General features: G+C 39.2%; 1 protein-coding gene across 3 annotated transcripts in view; it reads right to left on the bottom strand.

The window, feature by feature from the left end:
• TBC1D4 (TBC1 domain family member 4) overlaps positions 1-14,497 on the bottom strand; it is a 233,380-nt gene that overhangs the window by 33,317 nt on the left and 185,566 nt on the right. For 2 of the 3 annotated variants that reach the window (XM_077483117.1, XM_077483119.1), the window contains exon 11: positions 13,684-13,833. The exons of the other annotated variant lie outside the window; for it this stretch is intronic. In XM_077483117.1, coding sequence (XP_077339243.1) covers positions 13,684-13,833 — 150 coding nt within the window. The remainder of the gene's footprint in view (positions 1-13,683; positions 13,834-14,497) is intronic. 3 annotated transcript variants of the gene reach the window in all.

Genomic DNA, 14,497 nt, shown 5'->3' with positions numbered 1-14,497 from the left:
GGCCACTTGAGCCATAATGGGGTCTACAGTCTGGTCTTCATGTGCATGTCTCCATACTTCCAATAAACTTAAAGTGGCTGTAAACCTTAGACATGAAATATGAACAAAGCATATCACTCTCTCTTATTCTGTCTGCTGCTTCATTCCTCTGCTATTGGCATAAATCACTTCTGACAAGTTTTCCTGACACCAAAAAAAAAAATGTTATGGGGCTGGAATTTCCAGGTGATTGCCAGCCTCAGCACTGTTCCTGTGAGCTGTTTGAAGGGAAGTGTGTCTCTATTTCCTTCCAATCACCTTTTAGAGTTCTCTCCACCGAGCCCCGCAGACTGTAACTTCACCTCTCCACCCCTTTTTTCCTGCATTTTCAGACAAGCTTATAAATGCAGCACTTTGAACAGATGTAGAGAAGAGAAGACTGCAGATAGATGGAAAGATACAATTTATGTAGGAGGATTTACAACCATTTTAACTGCATCGTGAAACTTAATGAACCAAAAGCTTAATTCCCATTGTATTTTGTTTTACCGGTTAAATATCTTACCATTTATAAGTGCATTAAAGTAGATCAGGGGTCTCCAAACTATGGCCCTCCAGTTGATCAGAAACTACAATTGCCTAGTCATGTCTGAATGTCAGAGTTTTACAATGCCTCATGGGATGTGTAGTTCTGCAACAGTTGGAGGGCCAAGGGTTTGAGATCCCTGAAGTAGATCTATGGCCTCCCAATAAGAAAATAAATGTATGTGCTGTAGCACATTAGCATCTGCACTTACGTTTTTCTCTTAGCCCTTGTACAAACGGCCGGAGAATCCGTCGGAATGTGTCCTAGCAGACCGTGTTGTCGGATAATCCGACTGTGTGTGGTATGCATCGGACTGATTCCGTCAGAATATCCGTCTGACTCAATTTTCCAACTTGTTGGAAATATTTCCCGACAAACTGGTCCGATCGGACATACTCCGATCATGTGTAGAGAATTTTGATCGGACCAAGTGCCACGCATGCTCAGATCAAATTCCTACATCAAAGCTATTGGCTACTAGCCTGAATGTAGTCCCATCGTAACGAAATTACGTCATCATGTTCTGAAAGATCGGACAACTTTGTCTGACCGTGTGTATGCAACAGTTTCGGACAAGATCCGACGGACAAAATCCGACGGATTTGGTTGTCGAAATCTCCGACCGTGTGTACAGGGGCTAAGACTCCTTGCAAAGCCTCATCTTGCCAGTGAAGTCCTTCTAATGCAGCTTTCTATGAAAGGTGTGCACCAATACCATACTGGTGTGATAAAGAAAGTATGGTTCAAAGCCACTGTGCACATGCCACCTGGTGACTCAAACTATAAAAAAAAAAAGGTGGTGATGCTCAAAGCTGCCCTGTCAAGCTCAACAGTACAACCATCCAGCAAAAGGGGGCAAAGCTGCACAGAGTGTCAGCCTAGTGATAAATCATATGAAGATTTGGCTGCGCGTTAATGTGTTTCGTAGATTTCTAAGATTGTAAAAAGCAGGTACACCTATTTGGGCCCGCTTTTTTGGGATTGGGGCCACCAGACCCGGTTAGCATATTTCAATGGGATACTGTTAGGTAGGGTGTTAAGGGAAGTGGAGGCACTGTCCTTTTAAATATTTCTAAAGAGGGATCTGGGTTTATCCTATGGGAAACACTGGAAGTTTCTGGAATTCCCTGGGTAGGTTATATAAGGGCTGCAGAGGGGTTATGGCTTTCTCTGCAGTGGCCAGGACAAGGAAAAGAAGAGCTCCCTCCCTCCCTTCCCGTCGTGGCATTTTGTGTGGTTGGGTCACCCTGGAATCTGGGGGGGGGGGAGACGTATTCATCGTTAATAAAGTTTAAGCTGCCCGAGTTCTGATAATTGGGTAAAGCCTATTTGATGATGTGATGTTTAAAGTGTGGTATGCAAGTTGGATTATGTATAATGGATGTTTATAAGCATTGTAAACCAATAAAGTGCCGCAGCCATTTCTGCCAAAACATGGTATGGTGATGATATTATGGTTGTATCTGGGGAATGGGTCGGGGCAGGTGTGGCCTATAGTCCCATAAGCCAGAAGGCGTGTGAAATGCATCTGAAGGCCATATGGGAGGGGACTAGCTAAAACCACATTAAAACCACATGATTACTAGGCTGGCACTCTGTGTGCCATACCACAATGCTCTTGAATTCAGAACAGCATTGTAACCTTCATGAAGGTTTTGTCTGCTTGTACTAGAGTGGGGTAAACATTTCTTGATTTACTCAGTGAGTAAATGGCTTCATATAAAATAACAGATTTGGCAAGAAAACTTCTGCTTTCAAACATTATTCACAGTTATGTTTGTGAATTCTAAACAAGTCACACTTAACCTTTTTATATATCTCTACTAGCATGAAATGTCATTAATGCCACATTATTTTATTCTATTGAGTTTATATATGCCTCTTGAACGTAGAACCTGTCGTTTGCAGTTAGCATTCAAAGGCTTAGAATCAGCTAATAAGGTGATTCACTAAAGAACCAATGCACATTACTAGTTCTGCAAAGCTAATTGTATTTAAATTCATCAGAAGAACAGTACTGCCATTTCTGAAAAGCAGCCCCTTTAGGGTGGGAAAAAAATGAAAACAGTTAGTGTTTAACCACTTCAATACTGGGCACTTTCACCCTCTTCCCACCAAGGCCAATTTTCAGAGCTGTTGCACTTTGAAGGACAATTGCACTGTCATGCAATTCTGTACCCAACCAAAATTATTACATTTTTTTTGAGACAGATAGAGCTTTCTTTTGGTGGTATTTAATCACCAAGATTTTTTATTTTTGAAAATAAAATGAAATAAAAAAAAAAAAAAAGTTTTCTTAGCTTCATTTACAAAATTTTGGAAACAAGTAATTTTTCTCCTTCACTGATGTGAGCTTATAAGGTTGCACCGACAAGCACTGATAGCCGGCACTGATGTGCAGCCTTTATGGGCATGGAAGGGCGGCACCGATGGGCACAGGCAGGTATCGCTGATGGGACTGCACTGATAATCAATGCATCGATTATCAGCCGATACCCAGCACTTCCTATTTACACTGTGATCCGCTGTAATTGGACACAGCTGATCACATGGTAAAGAGCCTACGCCATAGACTCTTTACCGGAATTGGCGATGCATTGTGTCCAAGCGACACACTGCACTGTTGATCATCGTGCTAAACATCCTGGAGGTGCGCATGAGCGGCATGTTGGAAAGGACGTCATATGACACCCAGTCATAACAATTAAACCACTGCGGGCTATCAGTTTGCTATAGGCTGGTTGGGAAGGTGTTAAAGTTTTCCCTTCGCTCTATCAGTTATACCCATTAATAGATAGACATTTTTGGGAGCTCCTCTTCCACTTTTCAATCTGTATAACAAAACTGAGCTGTCAATCATAATAGAAGAACCAACAGGAGCTTTATGTCATCTTGTGTTTTTAGGTAACAGTCGTGATGTGGTTACATCAGACATATCTACATTGCTGGGCTCATATACACAATCTCGAGATGTTTTGTTTTAGAAAACATTTGCTTCTAGTTACCCTCAGCTTTGCATACCTGTTCTGGCATGTGCGGTATTGTTATTTTACAGCTGCATGTTAAATTCAAAGTTTTATTCACTTTCTCGGTCTTAACCAAAATGATACTATTGATGCTTTGTGGCTTTGGTCTGCAACATATGTTGGTTTTAAGCAAGCTTCCTTTTTGTTTTTTTTCAGAATAAGGAACAAACGACACATCAAGGTATCAGTTAACACAGACTATATTGTGCTTCATGACTTCTGCATATTTGCCACAAACATAACAAAAATGGAAACTCACAATTTTTTAAGTCAAGACAGCACTTTGCAAGAAATCATAATTCATCTTTTCCCTGCTATGACCTCAATAAACGGAAACGTTACTGTGTGTTGTCATATTATCCTTTCTACAGGTTTGATATACAAGCCAGAAGCCTACAGCACCTCATTCAGAAGGTTTGGTTAAATGGCTATGCTGTGCTTTCGTCAAGTTTACCATATTTCATATAAAAATATAGACATACCACAAGTAAACTGCAAAAGTGTAAGTTTACAAACCAGATGGCAGGCTTACAATGCACAGCGCACACCTAGAAATGTAGCTTTCCTAATTAGTTATAGTAAACTGGACAAACATTTTTTCAAACATTTTGCTTCCTGAAACACTTTTGGTAATTAGAATAGAACAGACTTCAAACTAAACACAAACTATTTCATAAGGACTATAATTTTAAAACTCAATGACTAACGTATTTAAGAACATAATGTTTCCAACGTGCTGCATGAGTTCTAATGGGGCTAAGGCTTTATTCACGCTACTGTGATGTGACTGATATGATTTACAGTATGGTTACGTGATGTGAATTTTCTTTAGACTTTGCCTATTCTATGGGGCCAAGTCAAACTGTAAATTGCACCAAATCAGTGCAAGAACCTTTTGCAAAATCGCACAATCACATTAATTAGAATAGGCACCATAAAAAAAAAACATGAGATTTCCCTTGTCAAGCAATTATGTGCGACTCAAGTCACATCAGAAGTTGCACTTGTGTGAACCAGGCCTTAAAGTGCTTTGCTGCTGATTTTTGTTTGTACTCAGTGTCCGATGCATCTCGCTGCAGTATCCAATAATAGACAGCCAGCACTGAGGATTTCAGTTGCACTGATACAATTTCACCCTGTATGTCAAGGAAATTCTCAATGACATCATTAAATGCTTTTGAGGCAATTTTCTGTGGCCCCACTAACAGATCTTTGAACCACTTCTCATTGATGATCTATCTGATCTGTGGATCAACAAAAAGATTTCCTTAACCACTTCAATACAGGGCACTTTCGCCCCCTTCCTTCCCAGCCCAATTTTCAGCTTTCAGCGCTCTCGCGCTTTCAGTGACAATTGCGCAGTCATGCTACACTGTACCCAAATTAAATTTTTATCATTTTGTTCGCACAAATAGAGCTTTATTTTGGTGGTATTTATTCACGACTCCGTTTTTTTATTTTTTGCGATATAAGCGCAAAATGCGGAAATTTGGAAAAAAAAACAATATTTTCTTTTTTCTATTTTAAAAGAAATCCAATAAAATCAAATTTTGTCATAAATTTAAGCCAAAATGTATTCTGCTACATGTTTTTGGTAAAAAAAATTCCTTTAAGTGTATAATAATTGGTTTGTGTGATCACGGACATATGTACGCAAATGATCATGTACATATGTGTGCAGGTGATCACGTACATATGTGTGCAGATAATCATTGGGACATGTGATTTTAGTGGGACATATGTGGGGGACATGTTTTTATTATTAGGGACATTTGTTTTTATTATTTGGGGACATGTATGTTTTGGGGACATGTGTGGGGACATTGTGTTTATACTGTGTGGTGTGTTTACTGTGTGGTGATTTGTGTGTACACTAGACTGGTGATCAGTGAGTAAAAAGCTGTAAAAAACAGCTCATACTCACTGATCATCAGCCGGCTGCAGCGATCTGCTCTCCTCTCCTCAGCGATGACTTCTGTGTGAGGAGAGGAGGAGCCGATTGCCTAGCAACCGGCTGTTTGTTTACATCACATGACGGCCGTGACTGGACACGGCCGTCATGTGATCAGGAGGGCCAATCACAGAGCCCTCCTGCCGATCTGAGATGCGCCGTGTCCGGGTGACACGGGCGCATCGGGATCGCGCCGCTGCGCGTGCACGCGCACGCGCGATCCCGCTACTTCTGATGGACGTTCCTGAACGTCCTATCAGGAGTAGACGGCTCCCACCCGGCTGTATATGTGCATTGGCCGGGTGGGAAGTGGTTAAGGACTTGCCGACCATGCTATAGCCGAATGATGGCTACAGCTCTGACGGCTAGTTCCGAGAGGGCATCTTATGACGACCTCCCAAGGGGCGGGCAGCGCACTCTGTGATTGCAGTGTCTGAAGGACACTGCTGATCACAGACTGAGGTAAAGAGCCAATCAGTGGCTCTTTACCATGTGATCAGCTGTGTCCAATCACAGCTGATCACAGATGTAAATAGAAGCTGGTGATCAGCACCCCTTTCCTCATGCTGACAGTATGAGAGGAGGAGAGGAGAGCCGATAACTGGCTTCTCTAAAAGGGACATGCACACTGATAATCAGGACACTGATGTGTCCTGGTTAGTGCAGTCCCAACCAATGCTGCCAATGTGTGCCCACCAGTACTGTCAATCAGTGCTCATCAGTGTCTCCTCATCAGTTTCACCTGTCAGTGCCACCTACCAGTGCTCATCAGTTTCGCCTACCAATGCCGCCCATCAGTATAACCTCATCAGTGAAGGTTAAAAATTACCTATTTGCAAAATCTTATAATAAACAATGAAAAAGTTTGTTTTTCAAACCTTTTGGTTGTCATTTGTTTATTTAGCAAAAAAATAAATAAAAAAACCCAGTGGCGATTATATACCACCAAAAGAAAGCTCTATTTGCGTGAAAAAAAGCATAAACAATTAGTTTGAGTACAGTTTTGTATGACCACGCAATTCTCATTCACAATGTGACAGCCCTGAAAGGTGAAATTTGGCCTGGTCAGGAAGGGGGTAAACGTACCCAGTAGGCAAGTGGTTAATCTTGGCATCAGTTATTCTTAGAAACATCTTTCTCAAATAACAAAAACCTTCACCTTCCTTGCTCAATATGTTCACAAAATTTTTCATCGGTCTGAGTTTTATGTGAAGAAGGCAAAAGATATCTGTTGGGTTAACAAGAGGTTTATGTGCCACATTTTTTTTTGTCCTAGAACCAAATTCTTTTAGAGTGGCCATTTCTTTTTAATGTAAATGCAATTCTCCCTGTCCCTTTCTCTTGTGTAGCAACATTGCTTGGTGTCGGTGCTATTTAAATCCTGTATAATAATAATAATATCCAAGCAGCAGAGCCACTACATTTAGATCTCCACAGATATTCCAGTTGTACTTGGTGTACTGCTTCAAAAACAGTTCCTTGTTGTAGTATACTTCTTTAATGTATGCAGCATAGACAACAGGTACTGAAGGGTGTACATTGCTGTTGTGCAACTTGACAGTCATGAGGCTTAACACTAATGAAAGACACCATTCTAGTGGGTCATGCTTACAACCCAAAGCTGTGAACAAACTGTCAATTTAAGTACAGAAACATGAGGTGGTCAACTTTTGCCAAGAAATGTGTTAAATCACCTTGGCAGCTTTGAAAGACAGGCATTTTCATACCTGGTGATAACAAACACCATCCTTGCAGTCTTGAACCCAGTAGTTCAAACGTAAGTCCGCGACCAAATCTTTTTGTTCTGTGTTATGAGAATGAAACTCACCAGAGAAACCTGTTAAAAATTCTGATCGTTGTCAAAATCCATGCCTGGCTGTTGCCTTGCAGTACCTTTGTCTATTTTGTTTAGGCTCCATTTCTCTGGTGGTTTCACTGTTGGCAGATAATCATTATGTGGCAATGGCCCCATGCCTGAAGGATTGGTATGGGTATTCAATTGATTTCCTCTTTTTAGCAGAGATATAAACATTAACTAGATCACATGATTATTCTGTTCTCGACATATCATCAGGACAACAAAACGCATGGATTTCTGAGTTCCTCTGAGCCAAACTAAGGTCAACAGCACATCTTCCCCAACAAATGTGAGAAGCCCAGAACTCGTCTTGATTACAACCAATTGATTACACTCAATTTCAGTTTGCGTGCTTTCTTAAAAGCCTCTCATGAATCCTCTAATGCTGGAGGGTTAATCTGTTTTTTTTTTTTCATTTTATATAGACTTCTTGATACATTAAAATAAGTTATCTTGTTCTTGAATAAACTCAACCACGACTTTTTGGCATTGGTGTAGCCACATTTTTACTCAGGTAAATTTGGGTTAATATAGTTTAAAATTGTGGGCCTTACATTTTTTATTTTTTGACCCTCTAAATACTGCAGATACCATGTTAGATAAAAAATTTAAGGGCTTGCGTACATGCGTGCTCATGGTTCGTGTTGGACAAGTTTTGTAAAGCATTTTGAAGAATCCACAACGCAAAGTTTTTAATAAGATCTTGAAGCCTGGATCAATTGTTGTGCTTTTTGCTCTACCATGCAGTGTGTTTTTGTAAATGTGGAATGTGCTATTCTGCTGCATTAGATCAAATTACAAACCTCGGTATGAGTCATTGAGAATGTAATGCGATCTCCCAGAAACTCATAAAAAATGCATCACAAACCCATTTAAAAATAAATAAAATTTTCTCCCAAGGCAGATCATCCATCCTTGTGGCTGTTTTTGGCTTTGCAGTGTCAGTTACACTCATGTAAAAAAGTGAGTGCACACCATAGATATTGTTGCCTTTTTCAACATATTTGAACAGGCACACATTCAAACAGCGCCTACAGATAAAGGTGATATGCTTAAATAAAAACAAAAGAAAAATTCATACTCTCAGTCATCTATTTAACAAATATATCAATAGATGTAATGATGTACTGTGGAAAAAGTAAGTACACCTTTGGCATTATTAGCTGGTATTGCCCCCTTAAATTACTTTAAGGTGTTTTGAGTAAATTACATCAATTCATTTTTTTTTATTTCTTTTGTTTTACCATTACGCCATTCAAAATTTCTTTACTCCTTTCTTTAGTTGCAAGATGTTTTGTGTTTCCCCACATTAACTTTGTTTTAAATCACCCAACATTTCCATGGGATTAAACTTAAGGCTTCAAATAGGTTCATAACTCTACATTTTTTCATTTGAGCAATTTCTTGGTTTATCTGGTAATGTGCTTCGGATCATTATTGTGTTAAAAGATCCATTTCCAATTGAACTTCAGACAGATAACCTCACATTCTCATCACACCTTGATTTGATGCAGAATTCACAGTTGACTGACTGCAAGCTACCCATGCTCTAAAGCAGCTAAGCAATCACAGACCACAACATTTCTACTACTATGCTTAACAGCTGGTATGAGGCTCTTCTCAAATGCCATCTCCGGTTTGCACCAAACACATCTACTGTTATTGTGGACAGACAAATATATATCTTTGCTTTGTCCAAAGGCCTGGTTGTTCTAGAAGGCCTGGTCTTTGCCTATAGGAATAATAGGTGGATCATGTAGGAGCGCATGCAATACTAAGCAATCCACAATAGTAAGTTATCAGTCTAGCTTGTATTAGAACCCCATTGGTGGCACAAATTGAAGGCATAAAGGGTTATCCATTAAAAGTCACTTCAATTAGATTCGGTAATAAGAAGGCTTACATTCCACACGATGTGTTGTCATGACTGTGCCCAACAGCAGCATCTATGTGGCTCCCAGTCCTGTGCTACAGGCAACACTGTGCACTGGTGTTCCAGAAGGATGGACGGATGTTTAAGGAACCTTGCTCAAGCAAGGGTCCTGGAGATGGCGCAACTTTGTCCATCCGGCATAACATTTTTTGAGGAAAAGACACAATGTAGAGAATTGCCAGAGATCTTGAGGACATTTCATTAAATGCCCTTTGAATAGGGGGACTTATTGTATAGGACTTATTGTATGTGCCCATCCCCACTTTTGGAGTGTATCTGTATCGAAGAAGTGTTTGTCTATAAAAAATGTTGATATCCTTAAAGTCCCGAAGAACACGGAGACTATGACTTTCAATGCGATTGCCATTATGTTTTATATGCTATGTTTTAATATTTTGTAATAAGACTTAACTGGTTATCGTAATATTTGTATCTTTCGCTATTAGAGGCATATTTGAAGTCCCAAATACTTTTGATACTGTATTTGGTGTTCTAAACATAGGGATGTACTTAGAAATTTGTATTTCATTAAATTTAGATTATTAGAATGAAAAAAAAAAAATTCCAATTTTGTGTGTCATATGTTCAAGTATGTCACCCAAATCTGTAGTCACAATTTGAATAAAGATCCAATGTTTGCCTGTTCAAATATGTTGAAAAACAATTCCCAAGAAGTGTACTTACCTTTTTGCATGACTGCATTTCCATTGTTCTTCCAAGACAGTAAGTGCAGATGAGTCATGACCACAATGTAGAAACAACATAAGTACACACAACATACTCATTGACTGACTGCTGGCGAAAAGATGCATCCTAATTGCTTCTGCCACTGTGGTTTTGCCTGCCATTCCTTACTGATTAGTCTTGTGTTAAACCACAAGAATATTAGAGAACACTAAAAAATAAAAAAAACGGTATCTCGGTCTATGTAGCATATAGTATGTACACCATATTACCTTCAACTATTCCATTTTATCATAAATGATCACACTAAAAATAAGAAATAGCACAGCAATTTAACGTTATGATGTTTTCGCATTTAATGTTTTAAGTGCCTGTACACACTACAATGGACACTTTAAATAGGTTGTGAACCACATTGCTGGGTTTTCTGACAAACGGGCAGTAATATTACCAAACCATATCAATTTTAAGCATTTACACAACAGTTTACATGGAGTCTGTGAAAGGTTATCTCACTATTAAAGCAGTTGTAAACCCTTACATATACCCAGTAAAGGGACTATCCTTGGGTGATACACATGGATGAAACAAATCCTCCTACATAAATTGTATCGGTCTATCTACAGTCTTCTCTTCTCTACATCCAAAGTACTGCATTCATAAGCTTGTCTGAGAGTTAAAAAAAAGGGGGGGGGGGAACTGAAGTCACTCTCTGCAGAGCCGATTGGAGGGAAGAGACACAACCTCCTCTGCACAGTACACAGGAATAGAGCTGAGGCTGTCAATCTGCTGGAGCTCCCTCCCCGTCACCATTTTTCTCTTGGTGTCAGAAAAACTTGTTAGAAGTGATTCATGCTGATGGCAAAGGAACGAAAGCAGCAGACAGAAATGACACTTAATGCGTTTAATTGAGACAAGTACACACAATAGAAGGATACGCTGCTTTGTTCATATTTCATGTCTGAGGTTTACAACCACTTTAAATACCTGTATACTATCACTGTAAACCACCAGTAAAGCATTAATCAGATGCAACAACCAATATCTGAACAATAAAACTAGTAGTCTGTAATGGGTCTCTTAGACCATGTCTCACTATTGCCCATCCTTTTCCCCAGTTTTCCAAACAGAAGCTAGTATGCTCATATGTTTATAACATCGTATGAAGCATGTATTACATGCAGTTAGGTGTATTCTGGTTAATGCCAGTAATTTAGCCATATCTCTGTTGTGCAATCAGAAATAAATATACTATACACAACATCAACTACTGACACTATCCTGCAAACAAAACAACTATGCTGCTACCAGTCCATCAACTTATGTTACCCACTACTAAGGATGAGATCCGGCGTGTTCGCACATCCCATGTGCAGAGCCCGCCAGGAAGTCAGCACTGCGCTAATCACAGGCAGCGAGACATTGCCCGATGCACGGCTGCAAACACGCCGGAGCTCATCCTTACCCACTCCAGTCAGAATTCAGAGAGCAGCTCAAAGGGTCACAAAGTGTACCTCCTGAAGCATGCACGGTGTAGCTTCCTCTCCCTGCATTTTTTATTTTTTTTTTAACATCAGGTTTTATGTGGGGCAGAAATGAGCACGTAGAGCATTACAAACATACATTCTAACCCAACTAGATTACTAACAAAAAGGGTTGGGCTGGTGCCCTACAATTATGCCTGGTTAAAAACAAAAACAAAAAAAACAACCCACAACTATTAATGAACGGATGTCTGTTTTCCCAGTATGCATCCCATGGTTTAAGGTTTAGTTTTGACTTTAGTGTACCTTTAACACATTTGTTAAACATTTTAACTTACAAATATATGAATAGTATTGGTTGCCATTTTAATGATAAGGAGGAAAGAACATCTCTACCAGATCAAAAACAATGTAAGGAAGGCTACTTGTACTGGCCAACAAACATCTGATCTGAACAGTACACATTGTTTTATTGTTCATAACTGCTTGTCAAGATCTCTAAAGAACCCACAAAGGAATACGTTTGTCAATAGGCATTTGTTCGCTTTTAAGCAGGTTTTCCAAATTCTTTTTGAAGCAGGTCAAAAGGAACCAACTCCAGGTCAAATGCATGTTGTCAGGAGCATCTCAAACTAAAGACATTGACACAAGCTTAAAGCCCTCAATAGCGTTACCAATAACGTTTTTCCTCTTCTTAATTTACAATGATAAAACCATGCATGCAGGTAGTACCATAGCCCTCACCTTTGAAGGACAAACAAAATGAATACTAGAGAATAAGGAAGTGTTCAGAACAGCACATTTAATACCACACATACAACAGCCTGCATCACAGCATTTTACTTACCATATTTATACTGTAGGGGTAAAAACACAATTAATATACATAGCAATTCTATTCAGGATTGTGCCATGCAAGATTGAATATATTTTTTATTAGTATTGTTGTAGACAGACAAATGTGATGGTACAATGTTCACTCTAGATAGGTGTCACACCAGTGCCATTTTACAACCTAGTACACCTGCAAAGCCCTATTTACAAATGCTGGAATAGATACTATGCTGTTTCTTTCCTTTTTTTTTTTTTTTTTTTTTTTTTTAAGGTGGGGGGGGGGGGGGGGATATTGGTTCCTAAAGGCCAGTTTATAAAGATGGTTGCATTTTATTTTTTATTTTTTTTTTACATTTTCTGTAGAATTTTGTTACTGGGGGGTCAGGGAATCCTCCATTCACTACTGCTGGTTACGTGAAAGAAACTAACCATGTATATCCTTCTTACGTATGCAATACAGATCACGCCTATAGTTCAGCTTTAAAAACTTTTAAACCACGAACTTCCACTGAAGGGTGAAGAATGTTTTAGCAGCAACTTTGACAGTTGTACAACAAAATAAGTTTTTGGTGTATTTATAAAGACACACTTTGTGATTGTGAAAACTCTCGCGATTAGCCATACACTAAGAGCTGTCTTTCTCAAAACGGTCTTTTGTGCTTTCATTATTCTCTATATCAGTCATTAGATTCACTTTTTGACAATGCAAATTAATCACGGGGGAAGCTACAGACACTGCAGTCAACACAGAGATCTTAGTGACACAAATGTCAGCCAATAGGGTGCAAGGAGGAGGGTAATGCCCTAGCATTTGATTAAAACGACCCCTATTTATACTGTCCCAGAGCACTATCATGCACTGTAACTTACAATATATTTTTTCTGCAATAAGTTCTATCTGCTACCTGTACAATTTTGTTATTATGCGTTTTTTTTTGTTTTGTTTTTTTAAACAGTCATCTTTAGAAAAGCTACATAACAGTATACTGAAAACAGAGAAATTTGGCAGCATGCTGCTCAACTTAAGAACCCCTCTTATATAGAAAATGTTGTTCATACGGCATATAAAAATAGTCTTTTATTCTGACAACAGCACAACTGAAAAGTGCTGGTGTGACACCGTTAAATACCCTAAAACTTGCTAAGCTGCTGCTGTTTGTGTTGAACATTTTACCATTTAAGAGTGCAATTACAGAAATTACTGGGTCACAGACAAGTACAATTAACATGCAGACTGCATCCCATGGTAGTCCAAGATTGGTTAATCCAGCAGGGCAAGTGAGCCGCAACCAGACATAGAATTAGCGTAGGAGGCGTACGAGAGGCAGCTAGCTGTACCAGGTCTCACCTCTTGGGAGCATCTCTCTCAGATTGGGGGGGTGTTCTCCCTGAACCTTGGTAAAGATTTTTCAGGAAAGAAGGGGCAGTGAAGGATGAGGGGAGACTGGAAAACGAAGGTTCACTCTCAGTGCGGACACGCCGAACAATAGGAATGGGGCTAAGTTTCAGCAACAGAAAACAATATTAGCAGTTGTTTCTTAAAAAATCAGAAAAGGGAAAAGCAGAAAAAAACTATACGTGACTAAACAGTACCAGAAAATAAAATGTCTACACAGAAGCGTTTATACAGCACTGCATCAAACTGCTTATTACACTTTATGTGCATAATAATATTAATTTCTTAATTTCTTATTAAGGTGTGAAAGGCAGGATAACTTATTTGGAAAAGACTCATAATGAATGAGGTTGTTCTACATCTTGAACGGTTTATGTAAGGTATTAGATTTATACCACTGTGTTATAAAGGTGTTTTAGTAAATGGATGCCAGTTGATTTTGTAGAAAACAATAAAACTAGAACAGCTTGAATAATACAGGGAAGACTAGTTCTTAATGTATGTATAAGGGGATCTCCCCTCATTTCCTGTCACAGAGACACAATAGGAAATAAGAAGAAATCTCCCAAAATGAGGGGGCAGTTGTCTCCAAAGTGGTGTCCTCATTAGAAGATTTCCCTACAGCAACTGTAAAAGTTTGGATTTTCCTTCACTTTCTGTTTTGGTGCAAATCTTCCCAAAAGAGTCATGGACAACTATAAAAACTTGCCCAAAAACAGTAAGTCACCAGATAGACTACAAATAACTTTTACATATATGAACTTAA

The sequence above is a fragment of the Lithobates pipiens genome, unplaced genomic scaffold, assembly GCF_037356315.1.
Source record: "Lithobates pipiens isolate NorthernLeopardFrog02 unplaced genomic scaffold, aLitPip1_a1.2 Scaffold_16, whole genome shotgun sequence".
Taxonomy (NCBI): domain Eukaryota; kingdom Metazoa; phylum Chordata; class Amphibia; order Anura; family Ranidae; genus Lithobates; species Lithobates pipiens.
The sequence above is the reverse complement of the archived record's forward strand: the minus strand, read 5'-3'. Positions and strand labels throughout refer to the sequence as shown.